The sequence below is a fragment of the Molossus molossus genome, unplaced genomic scaffold (assembly GCF_014108415.1).
Source record: "Molossus molossus isolate mMolMol1 unplaced genomic scaffold, mMolMol1.p scaffold_m16_p_7, whole genome shotgun sequence".
NCBI classification, from domain to species: domain Eukaryota; kingdom Metazoa; phylum Chordata; class Mammalia; order Chiroptera; family Molossidae; genus Molossus; species Molossus molossus.
In genome coordinates, this window is record NW_023425401.1 from 3,820,513 (window position 1) to 3,843,192 (window position 22,680).

General features: G+C 59.3%; 1 protein-coding gene across 1 annotated transcript in view; it reads left to right on the plus strand.

The window, feature by feature from the left end:
* The window catches only part of EGFR (epidermal growth factor receptor), a 157,144-nt gene that overhangs the window by 130,930 nt on the left and 3,534 nt on the right, over nucleotides 1-22,680 (plus strand). Inside the window, exons 17-26 of the mRNA XM_036247102.1 lie at nucleotides 1,035-1,176; nucleotides 1,445-1,567; nucleotides 2,173-2,271; nucleotides 7,881-8,066; nucleotides 14,772-14,927; nucleotides 15,756-15,831; nucleotides 19,332-19,478; nucleotides 20,787-20,884; nucleotides 21,901-22,068; nucleotides 22,362-22,409. Coding sequence (XP_036102995.1) covers nucleotides 1,035-1,176; nucleotides 1,445-1,567; nucleotides 2,173-2,271; nucleotides 7,881-8,066; nucleotides 14,772-14,927; nucleotides 15,756-15,831; nucleotides 19,332-19,478; nucleotides 20,787-20,884; nucleotides 21,901-22,068; nucleotides 22,362-22,409 — 1,243 coding nt within the window. The remainder of the gene's footprint in view (nucleotides 1-1,034; nucleotides 1,177-1,444; nucleotides 1,568-2,172; nucleotides 2,272-7,880; nucleotides 8,067-14,771; nucleotides 14,928-15,755; nucleotides 15,832-19,331; nucleotides 19,479-20,786; nucleotides 20,885-21,900; nucleotides 22,069-22,361; nucleotides 22,410-22,680) is intronic.

A 22,680-nucleotide genomic window follows, 5' to 3' on the forward strand; every position in this document is an offset into this window, starting at 1 on the left:
CAAAAGGTTGCGGGTTCCATTCCCGGTCAGGGCCCATGCCTGGGGTGCAGGAGGCAGCCGACCGATGTTTCTCTCTCACATTGACGTTTCTCTCTCTTCTCCCTCCCTCCCTCCCTTCCTCTCTCTCTCTCAAAAAAAAAAAAAAATTCAGCCCTGGCCGGTTTGGCTCAGCGGTTAGAGCGTCGGCCTGCGGTCCGGAGAGACCCGGGTTCGGTTCCCGCTAAGGGCACGTACTTCGATTGCAGTTTGTCCCCGGCCCTGGTTGGTCGTGCGGGTGGCAGCCACTCAATGTGTCCCTTCACGTCAATGTTTCTCTCACTCTCTCTCTCTTCCTCTCTCTCCCTCCCACTCTATCTGTACAAAAAATGGGAGAATGTCCTCGGGTGAGGATAAAAAAAAAAAAAATCAATTAAAAAAATGTAGTAATTAAAAAAAATTTATGTATATATATTTATACATATTTATAAATAAATACAGCCCTGGCCAGTTTGGTTCAGCGGTTAGAGCGTCGGCCTGCGGTCCAGAGAGACCCGGGTTCGGTTCCCGCTAAGGGCACGTACTTCGGTTGCAGTTTGTCCCCGGCCCTGGTTGGTCGTGCGGGTGGCAACCACTCGATGTGTCCCTTCGCATCGATGTTTCTCTCTCTCTTTCCCTTCTTGTCTCTCCCTCCCACTCTATCTGTACAAAAAAAAATGGAAAAATATCCTCGGGTGAGGATAAAAAAAAATAAAAAAATAAAAAAATATAAATAAATACAGATGGATGATAGATAAAATCATTATATGGAGAGGGCCAGATGACACCTCGATTTACAAGTGCAAAGCAGGCAGGTGGCTGGAGTAGGGACGGAGCTGGGGACACTGCCCTGGAATCCTTGGCTTGCTTTTCTCCCGTTAGCAGCCGCACGGGAGCCGCACTTTCTGCGCGTTTTAAATGAGGTCAGCGCATCAGCAAGTGCAGGAAATGTGCGACATGCAAATGTCATGAAATCTGTGACAAATCTGACCTTCCCGTGTGTCTGCACCGCGTTCTAGGCCCAAGATGCAGCCCATCGCCATAGGGATCGTGGGCGGCCTCTTCCTGCTGCTGACCGTGGGCCTCGCGGTGGGCCTGTTTCTGCGCAGGCGCCACATCGTCCGGAAGCGCACGCTGCGCCGGCTGCTGCAGGAGAGGGAGGTGAGCGCGCACCTGCCCCGGAGCCCGCCCCGCCCCCCCCCCCGGACCCTCGCCTACCCACTCAGGGTGGAGGGCGCCCTGCGTGGACAGTTGAGATTTTGCGTTTTAAGTGTGCCATTGCATCATTATGCTTGCTTGCTTGTGATGGCAAAACCAGAAAGAATGCCAATGTCCGATTGGTACCTGTTGGTACCTGACACCCGCCTCCCGGGGCACGCAGCGTGGAGGCTGAGCAAACGTCACTGTCACTCACCCTTGTCTCCCACAGCTCGTTGAGCCCCTGACACCCAGCGGAGAGGCGCCCAACCAAGCCCTCTTGAGGATCTTAAAGGAAACAGAATTCAAGAAGATCAAGGTGCTGGGCTCTGGCGCGTTCGGCACAGTGTACAAGGTGAGGCTGCCCGAGCCGGGCACGGGCCCTTGGGGGACTTGGGCTGGCAGTGCCTCACATTATGGGTGAGCGAAGAAGAGTCCTCGGCTGTCATCTGCTTATGTCATCCACTCTTTGTGCGGAGGGTTTGGGAAATTCCAGCGTTTTTATCTTTTATAGTCACCGTGCCAAGGAAGTGGTCCTGTGAGACCTGTACACAGACATTTTTACAGAAGGTGGCATTGGCCTTATAGAGGGGTGGGTAGCACAGGTGGAGTCTCAAGGACAACATCCGAATAAAGCCCAGGTCACAACGACTTCCTCTTAATTCGTTTTTTTCTAGATCCTCCGCATCAAGTCTGATTTCAGTTAGACGCGGTATCTTAGAATTGCAGAGGAAATGGCGCACGGTGGCTTTGTAATTGGCCCCAGCGTAGGGTTATTGAACTACTCCGATCCATGGAGCGTGATCACTAAAGAGCTGCTGATGTGGGATGGCCCCCAGCACCCATGGCCTTGGAGTGCAGAGCTGGGCTCTTTCCCTTGCCCTTCAGACCGTGACACTAGTGACCCCCATGTTGCTTGCTACAATGACTGTCAGCTAATGTCTTCTCTCTCGGTCGCAGGGGCTCTGGATCCCAGAGGGTGAGAAGGTTAAGATCCCCGTGGCGATCAAGGAATTGCGAGAAGCCACGTCTCCCAAAGCCAACAAGGAAATTCTCGACGTGAGTTTCTGCTTGGTCCTCCCCTAGCGGTGCACAGGGCTGCTGTCAGAGCCTCGTTTCTCCTGACTGGCAGCCTGGTGCTCTGCTTTAGCCTGTCTTCGTCACCACCCTCCGAAGGGTCGCGTCTCGTGTCTTCTTTCCTTCTGGCTCTAGTCGGTAGCAGTCCCCCGAGGCCTTCTCTCATGGAGACGCCTCACCTCTTCCATTCTGTTATCTCCCCTACAATCGCTAGCCAGGCAGCTCCTGTCTCCACACCAGCTGTACACACACGACCGCACCTGCTGAACTCGGGTGCAGGTGTTCGCTCAACACTCTTTCGATGACGAAACGGAGGCCTCAAGGAACATGCTCAGGTGCACAGGGGTGAGGTGGGACTCAGCTCGCCGTCGCGTCCGACTCGGAAATTCACATTCGCCTTGGCTCCATCGCGCTAGCGCCTCGGCGCAGTGACTTTTCGAACATGCCTCGAGTTAACCATGTGATGTGGCAGCAACTCTGAAAAAGGTCACCCGCCTTCTGTGCTTTCTCCCAAAGTGACTTCAGGCTCTTCGGCATCTTCAGACTGTTACTCCGTGGAGGAGTCTGTGGAATGTTCCGCAGAGTATCGTGTTTTTTTTACTTTTGTGGACGTAAGAAAAGTTCAAACCTGCGGAGAGTTTTTATGAGTTTGTGTATTGGAGCCTAACTGACGACAGCTGCCGGGAAGCAAGATCTCAACGGATTGAGAAAATGCCCCTCCGGAGAATGGCGGTTTTACAGCTTATTTTATACACTAGGATTAAGGGAGGAGCCGGAGGAGGATGACGTGAAGTCCATTGGTGGTAGATGAGGGGGGCGGGGGAAAGCACAGCTGGCCAATCTCTGGGAGTGGATAAAAGAGTAAAACGAAGAGACCTGCACTTCTTTGCCGTACTTCTTTTATCCTGTGGGTACAGGATGTTCATTAACATGTACAGGACAGAGAAATGGGATGGGGGAACAGGGTGATCATGAGGGGTCCCATGGTCTCAGCTTCTGGGTGGGAGATTGTGCCCTGAGGGCTCTAGAAAAAGGGGATTACTCTGACCTTTCAAAGGCGTGTTATCTTCGATGCAAAAAGACAACGGACAGCCTCACTTAAGGTGCAGACTGACCTTTGTCAGGGAAGCTACAGGCCTAGGCCGTGACTGTCCGCCACGGCTTGTTTTCAGTTAGGAGGTTTTATGTTTTGACCATCTGTGTGGTTCCTCTTGGTCTCGGAGTTTGTCAGGCTCGGTGTGTGGCACCTTTCGACCACGCTTTCAGTATGTTGAACGTCCCCCACCTCTGGACCACGACTAGCCAGCGAGGGGCTGCAGACTCGGGTAGAGGCGGCTGTAGGGCAGAGCCCTCTGCAAGCAGATGCTCCGGGAGCCCAGCGGGCACCCCTCCAGGGTCTGTGGGTCACAGCCCTGGCCTCCGCTTGCTGTGCGTCCATGACGCCTCTTCCTTGTGCCGAGGCAGCGCCTGTGAACGAGGAGGAGAAGAGGCTCGGCGGTGGGTCAGGGAAACGGGATTTCGTTCGTCTTTCAGCCAAGCAGGGCAGAGGTCGGAGGGGACAGTCCCCACGCAGGCCTCTGACCCGCAGAATAGACCTACAGCAAGCCAAGCCAATGTGGACCTTCTGAAAACGTGTTTGGAGACAGGGACTTCCCAGGGGCAGTCTCCCTCCATCTCACAGTCCCCAGGCAGCCGTCCCTGCCTCCTTGTGGGGGGACACCCCCCAGCACACCCCTCAATGGAAGACACCGCCTTCATGAAGTGCCGTCCAGAGCCTCCCACATCGATGATACACTTATCAAAGGACATTATCTTCCGTTGTAATGGTTCACGAATGCATGTGAAGTCTTATTAACGTGGTGTCAGCTCCTGTTAACGGAACCTCGAGGGCTGGAGTGGACGGGACCCTTGCGAGGCACCTCCCCTACGTCTCCAGCGCCCTCACCTCTCCAGTGAACAAGGACCCCTTCCCACTCCACAGAGGAAAGGCCCATTTCCACAGTGCTGACAAGGCAGAGACGAGTTGATTTTGAAGCCAGTAACCACGCTTTGGGAAGGAAGCAGTTTTCACTGAAAAGGGACCCCCCCCCAGAACCCTTAAAATTGGAGGAAACATGCATTTGTGGGACAGAGAAATGGACGATAAACACCCTCTGGGGCTCAGCACCTTCTTTCTGATGTTCAGGTGCACCTTCTAAAGGATTCTACTCACCTGCTGTCTCTCACCCCCGTGGGTCAGGCTCCAAGACCCTGCCAGCAGCCCTGTGGCTCTGGCCTAAGTTGTTCTTAGTGGCTTAGTTAACTGGTAAAGTTTCAAAATTGTAGGATACCACTCTGGCTGGCGTGCGCAGTGGTTAGAGCGTTGGTCCTCGCACTGAAGGGTCATGGGCTTCCTTCCTGGTCAAGGGCACATACCTGGGTTGCAGGTTTGATCCTCAGCCCCAACATGCAGGAGGCAGCCAGTCTATGTTTCTCTTTCTTGCTCCCTCTCTCTCTCTCTCTCTTCCCCTCCCTCCTTCCTTCCCACCCTCTCTAAAAATCAATGGAAAAAATACCCTCAGGTGAGGATCAACAACAACAAAAAAGGGTACCTACTCCTTAGTCTTAAAGTGAGGCGTGCCCCCGCTGAAGGAGGTGAGCACCGAGTGGGGTCCTTTTCCCAGCGCCTACCATCAAACAGCTCTCAGATGGGGAGACAAGCCAGAAGGCAGGCGCCAAAAATCATCCTGGCAACTGGGGCAAAGCAACAGACTTTCCAGGTCCCCAGGCCTCAGAGACACCCCTGCCATGTGACTCGGACATCTGCCTCCGTAGGCTCTGCCTGTGCCCGGCAGGGCGGCCGCGGGGAGCCGGCTGTGGGGTACCAGGCGTGCTGCCGGGGGTCACTGAGCCTCTGAGAGCCCAAAACAAACCGCGAGGAACAAAGCTTGTCACTTCTGCACACACTGAAGGGACCCGCGGCCAAAGGGCGTCTCCATTGTGTCTGGGGGCGGGGCAGAAGTGACCTCCTGGTTCTGTGGCCCTATGGGGTTTTAACGGGATCAGGACCTGGCGGGGCTCCAGGCTCTGTGGGGCCCGACCCCCCAGCCAGGCTCAGTTCCCTGTTCCCAGGCCCAGGCCGGGCCCCCGCAGCTGACTGCTCTGCCCGCACCTTTTTCTCCCTCCAAAACGAATGCAGTATGTTTCCAGATCGCAACCAGATCTTGAGGAAGCGGGAGCCGCCTGGGTGTTGTGGTTGTACCGGCTCCCAGACTCGGGAGAGACGTGATCTGTGCTTCTCGGGCAGTCACGTGGCCTGTTCGTTTTTCCATGGACTTCCCCGGTTAAATTTAGGGCAGGCCGTGGAAGGAGAATGCGAAACAGACTGGCACACGCGCTGTTGCCAGCGTCCGGCTCTCTGGCGGCCGCTTAGCCAGAGCCCTTGGCAGGAGACCTGCCCTGGGCCTGGCTCCGCGCTGGGGACGGTGGTCTCCGGTCAGCCGCTCGCTTCTCTGGGCCTTGATTCTCTCTTCAGACAAATGCGGCCTCGGAGGAAAGGCTCGCTGGGGCCCTGTCCTGTCCCAACGTTTTGTAAACAGCCCTTCTCAGAGAAAAAGGCGTGTGAGTGTCCGGAGGTGAGAAGTGTCTCCTTGGTGGTGTGATGTCAGGTCCACGTGTTAAAGAAACGCAGCCGCTCCTGGAAGGAGCGAGTCGAACCAGTCAGGAAGGCATCCAGCTAAGTGCTGCGACCCGGACGGAAACTGCCGCGTTCCTGTGGCGGATGGAGGTGCGGTGGCCCCGTCTCTGACTCTCCGGCTCCTGGGCTCGGGCAGTTCTGAGGCAGCCGTGTCTGGCACCCCTGGAATGGAGAGAGGAGGGGAGATCCAGCGCTCCCGCCAAGTGCTGACCACTCTTGCTGAGTCAGCAGGAGCACAGCGGGGTGGGGGCGGGGATCCAGGCAACGAATAATCAGCGCTGGCGGCGCCGTCCAGAGTGGGGCCCGGGCGTGTCCCAGGAGCTATGCACAGCCTTCCCCCGAGGGCCTGGGGAGGAAGGAGGCTTCCCCAAGGGCCCCTCGCTGTGGACGCTCCCAGGCACTAGTTCTGACAGGCGGATCGCTGGGCCCCGCCTCCCTGCCTCTCACTGTGGCCTGAGAACAGGCGTCTCTAACTGGGCCCAGCCTGCTCCCCCAAGGACAAGCCGTGCGCGCCAGGAGAGTTGAACCCGGATTGGGGGTCGGGAGGCTTCCCTGCAGAGGAGTCAGCCAAGGGACAGGAGACCCAGGACCTTGCAGGGGTAGGAGGGACCAAGGGGGGATGGGCAGAACAGGGCAGGAGGACCGGAGGGGCTGTGCAGGCGGCGCCGGGAGGCGAGGCCCCGGGCTTCCCAGGAACAGTGAGGCGGGGGAAGGGTAGAGGCCCCCACCTCTGTCTCCTGTCTTCCACCTCACATGCCCAGCAGCCCCAGGTGCCTTCACTCCTGCCGCAGAACCTGGCTGCCCCTCTGCCCCTCTGCCCACAGGAGTGGCTGCGATGTACAGAGGAGCCTCTGACCTTTCTCCTGCAGACCATGGCCCCTGTTGTATCAGAAGAAAGAGTCCGACGTATTTTAAAGGGAGAGAGAGGAAGGATTTATGGGTGGAAATCAAGGATTCCCTAAACCAGCGGTTCTCAACCTGTGGGTTGCAATCCCTTTGGGAGTCAAACAACCATTTCCGATGGTCTTAGGAACCGAGACACGCCCCTCGTCCTCTCCAGGGGGCTCCGCCCACTGCAGACACGCCCACAGACAGCAGGAGGAACTGTATCAAAGGGTCAGCATTAGGAAGGGTGCGAACCGCTGCCCCAAATGCTCACTGAAGCGGAAGGGGGCCCCTTGTGCGCATGGCCATAAGCAAGACAGCGGAGGGTTAGAGCTCAGTCTCTGTCCACCGTCCGGCAGCCAGCCCACGAGTGGGGGCTGATTCTTGCAGCACAGTTTTCCTGCCACGTGGCCCCCCTCTGTGTAGAATGAATCCCGCGGCCACCGAGTCTGCCGCGCTGCAGACCTCACGCCCTCGATGCGTGGTGAAGCTTGAGACGGGTGTCCTGAGGGCTTCTCTGCCCCGGGACCACAGCAAGCCCGCGGCCCAGGCAGGGACACGCAGTGCTCTGCTGAGATGTGCAGCCTCCCTCGGCCACCTGCGGGCTCAGGTGACCTCCGCTGGAGCTCCCGCCGTCACCGTGGGTAGTGCCTGTCCGTAGCAAAGGTTCAGGATTCCTGGGAAAGTCCTATCCGGGGTTGGGGACCCTGACATTTTAAACAGCAGCATCTTTAACCTCGAGGCAAAGGTCTTCACAATGAATGCCAGACTCGGGACAGCAGGTCCCTGCTGCCTGGGGCTCCCTGAGGGCCCCCAGGAAGGTGCCCGCTTCACAGAGGGGTCATTCCACAGCCTGACACATAGAAGACCCTGCGGAAATGTCTGTCTCGTGGGCTGGCTCGTCCTCCCCAAGTACACAAGAAACTCAGAATCGTGTTTGTGCTTCTTGACCTGGAGAGGGGTCTGCCCGCCTCTCCCTTTAGCCCTACGGGAGCCTTTCTGATGCCATCCTGTCCTCCCACCCACGCAGGAAGCCTACGTGATGGCCAGCGTGGACAACCCTCACGTGTGCCGGCTGCTGGGCATCTGCCTGACCTCCACGGTGCAGCTCGTCACGCAGCTCATGCCCTTCGGCTGCCTCCTGGACTATGTCCGCGAGCACAAGGACCACATCGGCTCCCAGTACCTGCTCAACTGGTGTGTGCAGATCGCCAAGGTAAACCACGGGCACCGCCCGGCCCCGGCGCCCGGGACGCGGTCATTCGCGGGGCCCACACGGGGTGGAGTTGGGTGCCTTCTGCCCCCAGCCCATGCCTGCCGCGTGGCACACTGAACATCGGACGACCCAGCTCCATCTGGACAGTGTCCTCCGCTGGTGCTCCGTGTGGTTTGATGTCAGTGCCTCCATTGGTCTGGGTTCTTTCCGCTGGACACTGCGGTCGTTTGTAAGAGCGGAGATGTCTGTCCCGCCTTTGGGACGTGATAACAAGGCAAGCAAACCCGGCTGAGGCTGGGAGGACTCGGGTGGCCAGGAGGACAGGCGGGTGCTGGGTTCGAGGCCTGGTGCTGCTCTGTTGGGGCTCCGTTGGCATCTTCTTGCTGACAGGCTTGGTCCGGGGGGGCGGGTCTGGCAGTGCAGACAGTGGCCCGGTGGCCCCACCTGTGTGCTCGGGACAGGAGCAGAGCCGTGAGCCAGGTCGTCAGCTGCGCATCGGCCACACGGGAGCTGCCGCAGTCCCTGGGCCGAGCTCAGTCCCTGGCGGTTGCGGGTGGTTCTCTGTGGGTGTTACCATGTCACCTCCCAGCTGCATGGCCTGCTGCCCCTCACGCGCTGCACGGCTCGGCTTGGCGTGGAAGGTCTCTCGCAAGTGGCTGTGAGTTCTTGCCTGCGACACATTGCTTTCCAATTCTCAAGAGCCGCTGTGTCCCAGGAGCTGTAGGGACCAGTGTCCTCCCTGGAGGGGAAGGAAAACAACGGCCTTCTTGGTCGTGAAGAGAGACGTCTGCTCCTGGGTTAGGGACTGCTTACCTAAGGGTTAAACACGTTTCTTTGTCCAAGTGTGAAGCGAAACGACCCCAGAAACACTTGGTGGCCGACCAGAAACTCAACTCCTGGCCTTTTCTAAGTGGGATTTGTCGACTTGTAGATCCCTGCGCTGGCTCACCAAGGCCTGGGGCATCTTGGGAAGTTGTCTCAGCATTGACGGGAAGCTCGTTTATTGTCCCGGCTACACTGCCAAGAGGACAAATAAAATTGTATCACCCGGGCGAAAGGAAAAATAATTTAAAAAGAAAAATAGAAAGGACCAAGGGAGGAAAAGGGGACGGGCCTGGCGGGGGCAGAAGGAAGCCACACCCCGTGCTGTGTGCGGTTCTCCGCGGTCAGGTCTCAGTCTGGGGGGCTTGTAGGGTCATCGCCTGCCCACCAGTCAGAGGGTCGTTTCCTAAACTCCTGGCTCAGGCGGGCTTGGGGGGCTGTCACTAACTGGGAGTAACTTGGTGACTTCAGAACCAGGCTGCACATCCCAAAACGTATCACATGGCACAGGCGTGTCGTCCCCCGGTCTAAGTGGTCACTTCGGTCTGGGAGACAGCGCTGCTGGGCCACACTCTTCCCCTCGGTCCCCTCTTCCTGCACCCCTCAGACAATGGGGCTTTCTCCTCGCCCCACCCAGAGGACGCTCGCACACGGCGAGTTTTCACACAGACGATGAAGTTTAAGGTGCTCGAGAGCAGGCCCCGGTGAGCTTTGCAGAGAGCTGTCCGAGAAGGGAGAGGGTCGCGGAAAGAAACCCATGTCTGGCCATCACCCATCATTCCCTGACCACAGCTGTGTAAGCACCAAGCTCTGCTTCGTCCAGCTTTTCGTTCAAAGGATTCATTTTCCAAGCACCCTTGATTGTGGGGAAACTGAGGCATGGGGGGTCTCACTTGCCAAGGCCTCGAGCTGGCAAGTAGCAGACTTGGGGTTTGACACCAGGCAGCCTTGTTCCCAGGTCCGTGCTCCTCACCCACACACGGCACCTCGGCTCAGGGCAGAGCACCTCAGGGCAGAGCCCACGGGTCAGCGAGCTGTGCCCGGTGCCCGCATAGTCCCTGTTAGCGCCCACAAGCTGGCCCGCGAGGACCTTCTGTCACTGTCCTGCCTCTTCGGGGGTAGGGCTCAGCGGTGGGGAAGCTGTACTATTTTTTTTCTTTACTGATTTTAGAGAGAGGAAGGCAGAGAGAGATGGAAACATTGATGAGCGAGAACATCAACGGGCCGCCTCCTGCACGCCCCCCACTGGGGATCGGGCCCACACCCTGGACATGTGCCCTGACCTGAAGCCAGCTGGCGACCTCTTGGTGCAGGGCCGACGCTCAACCACTGAGCCCACCGGCCGGGCGGAAGCTGTACTATTGACTTCACTGCGCCAGGAGCATCTGCTATGCTGTCTGCGTCCTGCGCTCCTCCACCCCGCCCCTACACGTCAGCGTGCACCCCGCTTCTCATGTGGGGGTTCTCTCTCTCAGACTCCTCCCAAGGGCTGTGGGATGGGATGTGGCAGCCCCTGGGAAAACAATCTGTAAATGTCCCACGCAGCCACCCTGCCAAGAAAGTCTTTCCGATCGTGGGCAGCCTGTCCCTGGGCCCCTTTCGTGCGGAAGTTTGAGGCCGGCTCTTCAGACCCCCTTTAACCTCAGCATTTCAGAATCCATCCCAGCTGGCCTGCCGTAATTAACGAGAACAAACACGCTAACTAAACGGAAGTGAGGACCTCCAACCAGGAAAGGAGTTTCCCACGAGGCCCTGCGGGCGCCGCTCCCTGCGGTGGCTCCGTTGCGGAGCCGGGAGTTCGGCAGCCATGCCGCGGCCCTTACCTTCGGGGCCGGTTAAAATGTCGCCCTGCCTGCCCGAGCTGGCCTTTCAGAGTTGCCTCTGGAGTGCGGGCAGGGACCAAAGAATCTAGGCTTATCTAAATTCCAACAAGCCTAATCTGCTTGTCCCAAAAGTATCTGGGATTCAAACTCCTCCGGCTGATTAGCTGTGGCCCAGGGACATGGAAACTGCCCCTCCGGCCCCTTCCCCGAGCCTGCTGCTGGGAGCACATCACAATTGTCCACTTGCTCTGGCCCTTTAAGGACCTGCTGGGCGGGGAGCAGGGAACAGGGTCCAGTTACTGGATTTGCATGGTACTCAGCGGGCTGGGCCGTTGGTCTTTGTCTGGTTTGGTTTTTTACATCCCAAGCAGCCTCTGAGCCAGAGGCGGGTTCATCTTGGAGGCCCCTGCAGGAACTTTGGGGCACAGGCCTGGCGGTGGTCTCGGGGTGCAGAGGACGTGGTGTGTGAAGAACCACCCCAGCTCCTGCACCTTCTGGGTCGGCTCTCAAGGCAGTCATGTGGCTGCCGGGACTGCCGGAACCTTCTAGAAGAGGCTTGAAATGCCAGGCACGTCCTGAGTGTTCGAAATCGCCCGTGGCTGCGCCCATTGATTCGTTCCTTCGCGCATCTTCCACCACCGTTTGTGAGGTGTCCGGCGCGCCCGGTTCTCCGATGGGCATTTCAGAGGCAGGATGAAGTTGGTGATGGAGAGCAGCTAGAAGTGCTCTCTCTGAAGTCCTCCTTGGGGGTTGGAGGAGCCCACAGAAAGGGAGAGGGTGACTGGCCCCATGTGTAGGGACTTGGGTGTATTCCTGTGGGTGCATCCGCTACACGACACCTACCGCAGAGGCTGTCTCAGGACATGTGAGCTGGCGGTCAGTAGGACACAGGATGGAAGGGGAGAGAGGGAGCCAGAGGGGTGGGGAGAAAGCCTGGGGCAGGGAGGAGAGGACATCGAGGGAATACAGCCTGCAATGCAGACAAGAGGCCGAGCATAACGGACCCTTCTTGAATGGGGGAGCCCGTCATATTTAATAAATAGAAGCCTTACTCTTTTGTAAGAGACAAGGGGGACCCCGCACAGACACAGTCAGGGCCCAGGACTGAAAGGGGAAGGGGCCCTGGAGCGGTGGCGGAGCAGTCCTGAGCCCTCTGCTCAGAGCCCTTCCTCAGCCTCCCCCCCTCCCGCCCCACCTGCTTTCCAAGCAGTAACTCCCAGTGGGCGTGCTGGTCCAGGGACCCGCTAGCTGCCTCTTGAGTAGACACGAGCCCTGCTCCTATTTCCTGGCACTGGAGAAGTCTTAGGAGGGAAGCATTTAAGCCCAGCTGGTGTGGCCCAGTGGACTGAGCATCGACCTGTGGGTCCTGGTTTGATTCCTGGTCAGGGCACATGCCCGGGTTGCGGGCTTGGCCCCCAGTAGGGGGCGTGCAGGAGGCAGCCGATGGATGTTTCTCACATTGATGTTTTTATCTCTCTCTCCCATCCTCTCTCTCTCTAAAAAATTAATAATAAATAAAGTGCTAAAAAAAGAGAGAGAGCCCTGGCCGTTTTGGCTCAGCCTTAGAGCGTCGGCCTGCGGTCCTGAGAGACCCGGATTCGGTTCCCGCTAAGGGCACGTACCTCGGTTGCAGTTTGTCCCCGGCCCTGGTTGGTCGTGCGGGTGGCAGCCACTCGATGCGTCCCTTCACATCGATGTTTCTCTCTCTCTCTCCCTCTCTCTCCCTCCCACTCTATCTGTACAAAAAATGGAAAAATGTCCTCAGGTGAGGATTAAAAAAAAAGAGAGAGAGAGAGAGAAGAAAAAAAGGAAGCGTGTTAAGTCAAACAGCATCCTCAACATTGATTCCGGAGCTTTCTGGATAATACCAGGGAGAAGGGAGACATGGGAATCCATTATTTTTTCCCAAGAAAAGACAAACGTGAAAGACCTCGAAAAGAGCCCTCAAAGACGAATTCCTGGTGGTAACTCCATAGATTCTAGTTTCCTGTGATGGCTAGTTTTGCTCTAGAAAGAAAATTTTTTTAATTTCGCTCTGCTATGACAAGCTAATAATTCTCACCTGATACCTATGCAAAAGGAAGCAAAGAATTTGCCAGGAAATTGGGGTGGGGGGGTTTGCATCTGAGCCATTGCATTACAACAGAGACCCCTGCACAGCCGCAGACGAGCTAGAGAGTCCGGCAGAGTCGGCTAAAGCCGCCTGTGCCCGTTTCGCGCACCTCAGGCTGCGTCCTGCACTGCCCGCTCTCGGCCGGAGAGTCATGAGTATCAGCTCTACGGGGAGAGGGCCATGTCCCCTGTCCTGGCTGGGGAGAGGAGGGGTGCGCTGTAAGTGGGAGATGTCTGCAGAGCCGGACCCCCCTGCCGCGCCGAGTCCCTCCTGCCACCTGCCCTGACCGGAGAGCTGCCTGCTCGGGTCGGCAGCTGAGCTCAGCGGGACCCGCAGGAGCTCAGGTCAGAGAGGCAGGTGGAGAGGATGCGCCGAGGAAGTGTGTGTGGCAGACGGCAAGCAGGCTGTGGGCAAGGGCCGGGGTTCGGGGGTCCCCAGGAATTCCTCCTATGTCAGGCCCTGTGCCAGGTGCTTCTCAGCTACATTTCCTACTTCCTCACAGCGGGGTAGCTAGCGGGCCGGTGGAGCAGGAACCTCTACAAGCAAATCAGTAGCCCCGGTTTCCATTCAGAACGAGAAGCGGGGCGGGAGCGGACAGAGGGGGGCGGGAGCGGACAGAGCGGGGGCGGGAGCGGACAGAGGAGGGCGGGAGCGGACAGAGGAGGGCGGGAGCGGACAGAGGGGGGCGGGAGCGGACAGAGCGGGGCGGGAGCGGACAGAGCGGGGGCGGGAGCGGACAGAGCGGGGGCGGGAGCGGACAGAGCGGGCGGGAGCGGACAGAGGAGGGCGGGAGCGGACAGAGGGGGGCGGGAGCGGACAGAGCGGGGGGGGGGGGCGGGAGCGGGCGGGAGCGGACAGAGCGGGCGGGAGCGGACAGAGCGGGGCGGGAGCGGACAGAGCGGGGGCGGGAGCGGACAGAGCGGGGGGCGGGAGCGGACAGAGCGGGGGGGGGGGGGGCGGAGCGGACAGAGGCGGGGGGGGGGGGGGGGCTGGAGCGGGCGGGAGCGGACAGAGCGGGGGGGCGGGAGGCGGGGCGGGAGCGACAGAGCGGGGCGGGAGCGGACAGACGCGGGGCGGGAGCGACAGAGGGGGCGTGAGCGGACAGAGACGGGGCGGGAGCGGACAGAGCGGGGGCGGGAGCGTGACAGAGCGGGGGCGGGAGCGACAGAGCGGGGGCGGGAGCGGACAGAGCGGGGCGGGAGCGGACAGAGCGGGGGCGGGAGCGGACAGAGCGGGGGCGGGAGCGGACAGAGCGGGGCGGGAGCGGACAGAGCGGGGGCGGGAGCGGACAGAGCGGGGGCGGGAGCGGACAGAGCGGGGGCGGGAGCGGACAGAGCGGGGGCGGGAGCGGACAGAGCAGGGCGGGAGCGGACAGAGCGGGGGCGGGAGCGGACAGAGCGGGGGCGGGAGCGGACAGAGGGGGGCGGGAGCGGACAGAGGGGGGGCGGGAGCGGACAGAGCGGGGCGGGGAGCGGACAGAGCGGGGCGGGAGCGGACAGAGCGGGGGCGGGAGCGGACAGAGCGGGGGGCGGGAGCGGACAAGAGGAGGGCGGGAGCGGACCGAGAGGGCGGGAGCGGACAGAGCGGGGCGGGAGCGGACAGAGCGGGGGCGGGAGCGGACAGAGCGGGGGGGGGGGCGGGAGCGGACAGAGCGGGGGGGGGGGGCGGGAGCGGGCGGGAGCGGACAGAGCGGGGGCGGGAGCGGACAGAGCGGGGGCGGGAGCGGACAGAGCGGGGGCGGGAGCGGACAGAGCGGGGGCGGGAGCGGACAGAGCGGGGCGGAGCGGACAGAGCGGGGCGGAGCGGACAGAGCGGGGCGGAGCGGACAGAGCGGCGCAGGCTGCATTGGCCCTGGCCTAGCAGGTGCAGGGGAGCCCGGAGCGGCCTTCGCTGCGCCGAAGGGTCACTGCAGGGCAGCTGGTTGTATTCACCACGGCCGTCTTTCAGGGCATGAACTACCTGGAGGAGCGGCGCCTGGTGCACCGGGACCTGGCAGCCAGGAACGTCCTGGTGAAGACGCCGCAGCACGTTAAGATCACGGACTTCGGGCTGGCCAAACTGCTGGGCGCTGAGGAGAAGGAATACCATGCAGAAGGAGGCAAGGTAGGGAGCTGGCCTGTACCCAGCCGCGGTTCCCCGCCGGCCGACTGCTGGGCGTGGGGACGTTCTCAGGCCTCCTGGATGAGGTGACGGCCCGGCCACCCGCACCTGCGGCTACTGGGGGATTCTGTCCACGCAAGCCGGGCATCTCGGAGCAGGTTTGCTGGGGGAGGGAGTAAGGATGTTTCCGGCGGGTCCAGAGAGGGAGAGGCAGGAGGCGTGAGGCCGGCTCCTGCTCTCCAGGTTAGCCAAGGTTAGGTTTCAACCACCCTGCAGAAGGGCAGCTGGGAAACGTCACAGCTGGTTTGGTGGCCGCTGCCGAGAACGTGTGAGAAATACGGAAAGTTCCCAGAGTTGTCCCGAGAGCTCCCGGGGGTGTCTATGTCGCTCACTGGTGACCCGCAGTGGCGGAACCTGCTCCCTCCTCTTGGACAGGTTTGGGGGTTCTCCAGGGGACTCGCCCCCAGCACAGAGGCACACAGGCCTCCTGTTAGGCTTTCCAGAATCCTCTGTATCAGATGTACCCCACAAGTGTCACTGTGGCCTGCATGACCCCAGCAAACACCCACAAACACAGAGTGGAGAGGACCACAAGGCACAACCAGAGCCCCCAGCTGCCGACACCTGTGCCCAGCTCACCGGGACACCCACAGACCCAAGGCCCTGGGCTGCCAGCTCCTCCTGGGGCAGCGCTTGGCCGGGGGGTGGGGGCAGGGCGCGGCTGGCTTCTCCACATTTGTCCGTCACTCGCCATGTGCCCCAGCCTGAGTTCGTGTTCTCAGCAGAGGGGAGCTAATAGTCGTCTTGTTCCTTTGCCTCTCTGACCCCCAGGTGCCGATCAAGTGGATGGCCCTGGAATCCATTCTGCACCGAATCTACACCCACCAGAGTGACGTCTGGAGCTACGGTGAGTGCGGATCCCGGGGCCCTTCGACGGCTTTGCCGGGGCTGCGTGACATCACATGCTCTGCCCCCAAGTCTTTTCTTCCAAGACAGTGACTCATAGCAACAGAGCAGCTGCTGTCCCTCAGTGACACTGAGAAACCCTGACGCCGGAAATGAAGTCCAACCGCCGCACTAAATGTCACCGGCTGTCCGTGACCTTGTCAAGAGGGGGTTCTGGGGGAGAGGGAGGACTTGAACTTAGGACGTGCCCTTATCCGCAGAATCGAACCAAACTCGACCTCTTGTGCGAATTTGACGTGAACCCAGGAGATGAGGAGGGAGGTTGCCCGGGAGGGTCCGGCAGAGACAAGAGGCTTTGGGATGGGCTGGCTCAGGCTGGCGCTGCTGGAGTGAAGGGTGGTGGCCGCTGGGTCAGAGAGCGTGGCCGGCAGAAAGGATGTGTCCTTGGAAGACAGTAAGAACTGCTCCCAGGCCTCATCGGGGCCCTGTGTTTACTTCCCCGCCCTCCCCTCCGAGGTCTGCAGGGCCTGGGCGCCGTGCTCGGGGGCGTCCCTCCCCCAGAGTGTCCTCACCCGCTGGCCTCGAGGCCTCGTGGCCTCGGTACCCGCCGCACCTTTTAAGAAAACATCACTAGGGCGTTTTCTCCGACTGCCGTGCTGGGCGCGGTCACCACGGTATCACACACCTGTCGCCCCGCCCTCCGCGGAGCCTCCAGACACCTCGGCTATTGTGGTCACTGTGACTCGTCAGCCTGTCCCCACCTATGAATGTCACCCCACCTCCACAGAAATGTGTTTGGGGGGAGGAATATTGAAAGGCATTATTCCCCAGAGAAAGCGAGTCAGCATCACAAAACCACTCAGGACATCGTCCGCGTAGCGTTTTTCTTCCGCAGCGGTGTCAACTTCCTCATGGTCCAAACGTATCGTTTTAATGTCACGGTGTTTGTCCGGTCCTCCGGGATAATGCAAGCTTTTCAGGGTGATCTCGGTGAGGGACCGAGGAGTTTGTACACGTTCTGGTGAGCTGAGGGCTTGTAATTAGCGAAGGAGGAAATTACGCTTTCTGATGCCTTGTTATTTTCAGTTGTTTTTGAGATAAGTCAGCCCCCCAAGATGGGTGGAAAGAAGTGCTTTGTCCCCACTCCTGGACCCTGCCCAGGGCCATCATCATTGACACCCCACTAGCCCAAGGCCCGGCCCCACGGTGGCACCGCAGGACGAACCCATGGGTGTCCTCACTTCCTGTGTTGTACACTCTCATCTAGTGTCCAAATAGGCAGAATATATGTATTTTTTTTTTGTTTAAGCACATCTGGCTTTTTCTTCTCGGCATAACATCCTTCTTGGGCTCCCCAGGATGCTGCAAATAAAACCCGAGCTCCTAACCAGGACGGTGAGCTGGGGAAGGGATGTTCTGGTGCCTCTGCCTTTGCAGCGTCGTGGGCTGTGTGGTGCTCCGGACAGTCCGTGCCCACCCTCAGCTCACACGTGGTCCCCACATGTGGAGTAACCGAAAACCCTTTAATTCGGGGACGTTGAGCCATGATAGCCCATGTCAGAGGGTCTGCAACACGTGGTGCTCATGTGTGTTTCAGTCTGGAGGAAACTTCTCTGTGATCAGAGTCTGCAGTGCCCTGGCATGCTTAGCTCACGAGCCTGGACATTTAGTATGAAACACAGCCTGGCCCTGGCCGGTCTGGCTCAGCGGTTAGAGCACTGGCCCGCGGACCAGAGAAGCTTGGGTCCGTTCCTGCTAGGGACACGTACCTCGGTTGCGGTTTGTCCCCGGCCCTGGTTGGGGTCATGTGGGTGGCAGCCACTTGATGTGTCTCTCTCAAGTCGATGTTTCTCTCTCTCTCTCTTCCTCCCTCTCTCCCTCCTGCTGTATCTGAAGATAAATGGAAAAAATGTCCTTGGTGAGGATAACAATTACAAAACACATATCCTGTTACTTCACTCTCTCGTCTCCAGCCAAGGCAAAATAGTTCATGAATCAGGGACCTGTGTGTTCCACTTAGGAATTGAAAGATGGAGCATCCGCACCACCCTCCAGGCCCACTGACAGCTGTGACTGGGTACACCCCCCACCCCACTGTCTGTCCCAAGTCCTGAGGAGCCGCCCTCCCACGGGGACCCACTGCGCACCTTGAGACACCCCTCCCAACCCAGTTAGATGAGAGCGCCCTGACCTCCTAGATCTGGGAAGGAGATGGGCTCTCACCGCGTCCGTGCTGACCGGGAGCAGGAGAGGACAGAGAATGGCTCTTCTTGCGCGGGGACCATTGTCTTCTCCATTTCCAACCCTGCGTTCTGCCTGCTACTTCGGGTCACTTCCTTCAGGAGTGGCCTCTGAAAGGCCAGGCGGATCCGTGGCAATCCGCGCCTAGGCCCAGCTCTAAGGAAAGTGGGTACTGGAGCCAGATGGAGGTCAGGGTCCGCCCGGATCCTGTGCCTGCCCCCCCCCCCCGAGTCTGGGGACCGGACTTGTCCGCTGAGGCTTCTCTGGTGGCAGCACGGGTTACTTTCACTGTCCGGTGGGGACAAGCTCCCTGAGGTGTCGGTACGTTTCTAGAGCAGAGAATTGGCACAGAGGCAGAAGGACCATCAGGGCCTGGATGGTGGGGTCCCATTGGGTGAGCGTTGTCCTGGGCACCGAATGGTTTCGGGTTCAGTTCCTGGTCAGGGCATGTGCCCAGGCTGTGGGCTTAATCAGTAGGGGACAAGCAGGCGGCAGCCTATTGGTGTTTTGCTCTCTCAGTCTCCCTCTCCCCTCTCTTTCTAAAATCAATTTTTTTTAAAAGTTTTTTAATTTAAATGCTTTAAAAAGAAAGAGAGAGAAGAGAGACAGGGAGGGAGGGAGGGAAGGAAGGAGGGAGGGAGGGAGGGAGGGAGGGAGGAAGGAAGGAAGGAAGGAAGGAAGGAAGGAAGGAAGGAAGGAAGGCCATCAGAACTGGGTCATGGTCTGAAAAAAACACCCATTCAAAAATTCCTACTGCTTTGATTTCTTTTTTTAATCATGAGGATTGATTTTGAAACAAAAAGTATAAGGTTTTTATGTTCATCAAAGGAACATTGGAGGGATTTTGTTTCCAATTTTTCTTTTATTAAAACACCCAGCTTATAACCTTGCTTGTAATCTCCACGTTTGCCCGCCCACACCGCCCCCGCAGCGCCTGAGTGTCTGTCCTGCTCCACAGCCTGACCAGAGCGGTGTCGCTCCCCTGGCGGTGGTGGCTTGGTTGTTCCCACAGTTCGCCACGTAGCGGCCTCTCGCTATTTGCCTGGCGTTGTCCGAACGTTTCAGTTGTACTGTCTTATCTGACCCTCCCTCCTCCTAGGGGACAGCACTGTCATCACCCACTTCACAGAGAGGTAAACTGAGCCCGCTGCCCGCGGCCACAGAAACATCAGCATTTAAACATTAGGAGCAGGATCCACAGTGCCGAGCGCGGGCAGGGCGCTGTGATCACTGACTCACAAAGCCACTTGGTCCTCGCAGGAGTCACCGTTTGGGAGCTGATGACTTTTGGGTCCAAGCCGTACGATGGGATCCCAGCAAGTGAGATCTCCACCACGCTGGAGAAGGGGGAGCGCCTGCCGCAGCCGCCCATATGCACCATCGACGTCTACATGATCATGGTCAAGTGTGAGTAACGCCGCCACGGCCCCGGCGTAGCGGGGCCTCGGCCACACGGTCGAGTCCTCGGTTTCCCCAGAGAAATGCAGGCAGCCGAGTCCAGAGACGTCGCCAGTCACCCCTCAGACATTCCTCAGGAAGCGCTAGCTTGACTCACTGAGCCGGGGACCTGACACCGCCCTGAGTCTCCGTGCGCCGCGACACCAACGTCCTGTGTCGTGAGTTGCGCGATGGAAAGGTCGCCCACGTTTTGAAGTCTGTTACCAGAGAGACTGTTCCAACGCCTGCTCACGAGTGACCACACGAGGCCAATAGCATCGACATTTCTGCTTCGATTCCAGTCTCTCAAGTAGCGGGTGTGCGTGAGGCCTCGCCACAGTGTAGCAAGTAAACGTTTCGATCCAGATACGAGTGTGTCACTTGCTCCACTGTGCTTGCAGCGGAGCCCCCAGCTGAGCGGGCCCTGAAGGTGACATTCCGTGTGTGCGGCGCATGTACGCGGAAGGAAACCCAGGGACCGCAGAGCGAAGTCGGTGTAAATATTGATGCTCGCCGACCTTTAAACCACAGAGGTCATCTATTTTTAACTTCCTTGTTTTGGGGCTGAGGAAGCTGAGAGTCTAAAGGGTTACATGATTTGTCTGAGGTCACCTCGCCGTCTGGCCTAAAATAGCCTGACATCCTGCTGCTGGGAAATGTGAACCCCCAAGAGGCACATGGGTCCCCAGTTCATGGCTGCTCCTCCAGCTTGCTCCTCCGGGCCCAGGTCGTTGTGTCGCCAAATGCACCGGCCTGGTTAGCGGAAGGTGTCCTCCTAAGGAAGCCCCGAAGTACCCCCTCCACTGGCCCACGAGAACACCAGGGTAGGGACTTCCCAAAGCCCGAGGTTCTGAAGGAAAGTCCCCACATTCCTCCAAACAGAATCTGGTTTCAAGTTTGCAAGTCTGCTGAGAGAATCTAGACGAGGTGACTGTGGAGGGAGGGGGTAACAGCCCGGGCACCAAGCCCCTGAGCCCCGGCCAGAGCACCTCACCGTGGACGGCTCCGGTGGTCACGCCAGGGCGCGGCCCTCGGGAGAGCAGGTCAGAATATCAGAGCACGTCAGTGTCGCCCTGACTCGCACAGGTCACAGTGCCGTGGGCTTAAACAAGCCCATGCTGGTTGGCCAAGACCAGGGAGTCCATCACAGAGAGTCAGTTTCCTTCATCATCTGTTTGTCGAAAAGGGTCTCCCCACACACGCGTCCTTCAGGCAGTGCCGCCTTCGGGGTTACTTTCAGGGTTCCAGCGGTACCCCTTTTCTCTTCTGCTTCTCCAGGCTGGATGATAGATGCAGACAGTCGCCCAAAATTCCGCGAGTTGATCAGCGAATTCTCCAAAATGGCCAGAGACCCCCAGCGCTACCTTGTCATCCAGGTACCAGACCGCCTCTGCCCTCCCGCAGGGGACAGCCCCGTAAGGAGCGTCAGGCGTCGCTGGGCTCCGTCCTGGGCGCCGCCCCCCAGGCCCCGTCAAGTCCTCAGTGCGTTGGAGCGAGCCTGGGCCCAGCCCCATCTGCCACCCCCATCTGAACCCCAGTGCCAGACACAGCCTCCACATCACATGTCACCTTCACCTTGCAGCTGGTCAGAGCCTTGGCTCGGTCCGGAGGAGACGCAGGGCTTAGGTGTAGGGCAAACCCAGCTTCAGATCTCGGCCCCTCCCATTGCCTTGTTCGGCCACCAACACCAAGCTCACAGGCTGCGGTACAGATGTGGTGACACAGTGTAGGCAGAATCCACTGCACAGCACCTAAGATTGTGCTCGGCGCTCCGTGTGTGCTCACACGGGCCAGGGGGCGGGGCGGCGGGTTTCCCCACACCGCCAGCAGGCCCCTCTCCGACACCAGTGGGGTGTCCAGTTCAACTCCATTTCCACACCGTCCCCCTGGAGATGACGTGTGATCCCACAGGTTGAGGGCTCAGACCTCCAGAACCGGCCCCTCCCTCTTCAGATGGCAACGCGGGTCTCGGCTGTCACCTGTGCTCTGACCTGGGGTGGGACAGAAAGTTCCAACCCCTGATGCCCCTGGCAGCCAGCCCCCAACCGAGGTGGGGTCCTGAGTCACCCCATTAACACGACGACACCTCTGTGGCTCTTACCACCTAGCAAAGTCCAAGGGCTCTAGGAGCTGGTGCCAGGAAGACCAGAGAGAACAGAACGTGCGTGTATTGTCATCAGTCACGTCACAGCTTCGAACCTGCCTTTTTCCTCCGGAGCTTTTGGTTTCCTCTGAGGGCAGGGGAGGGGAGGACGCAGCCTAGGGAAGGAACCAGGGCGATTGTACGGGAACTAAGTTGGCAAACGAACAGGCACCTGCCAGCCCTGGACCCGTAGCCCGGAAGTGAGTAGCATCCCCGGGCCCTCCTGATGTCTCCACATCTCTGCCCCAGGGGGATGAGAGGATGCACCTGCCCAGCCCCACGGACTCCAACTTCTACCGCGCGCTGGTGGGCGAAGAGGACGTGGGGGACGTCGTGGACGCCGACGAGTACCTCATCCCCCAGCAGGGCTTCTTCCACAGCCCCTCCACGTCCCGGACGCCCCTTCTGAGCTCTCCGGTAAGACGTGCCGCTCCCGTACGCTGGGTCCTCCGTGGTGAACACTGGAGCTTAGGAAAACGGTTCCCATCTAGTGGAACTCGCCCGGAGACGCAGAGCGCGTTTAGCCAGGTGACAAAGCCCGACCGGACACATCGGTTAAGGGTGCTCCTTTTATTACCGCGTTGCGGAGGGGATTGCAACCTCTCCAGGTTGACTAAGGAGCAGAATTACAACATGGCTAAGCCGAGTTTTCGGAAGCTAGTGGGTCAAGACGACCCGAACACCTTTAAACACCTCCGCTTCTTTTTCAGAGTGCCACCAGCAACAACTCCACCATGGCTTGCATCGACAGAAACGGGGTACGTATGAAGCCCTAGTACACCGGGGCTCAGTCACACCCCCGGCATGGCTCTGTTGAACCCAGGTCATGCCCGCATTGACCCAGACAATCTCAGGCCTCCCCACCGTATTGTTTCTTCCCCGCGTGGTCCCTGAGCCCCTACCCTGAGGCCAACGATGAGTGGGGACCTCCCTGCAGTGCTCTTCAGGATGGGGCCCCGGACCTCCCGCCACAGGTCCCCTGGCAGTTGGCAACAAATAGAAACCGAGGGGCCCCTGCCCCAGACCGGG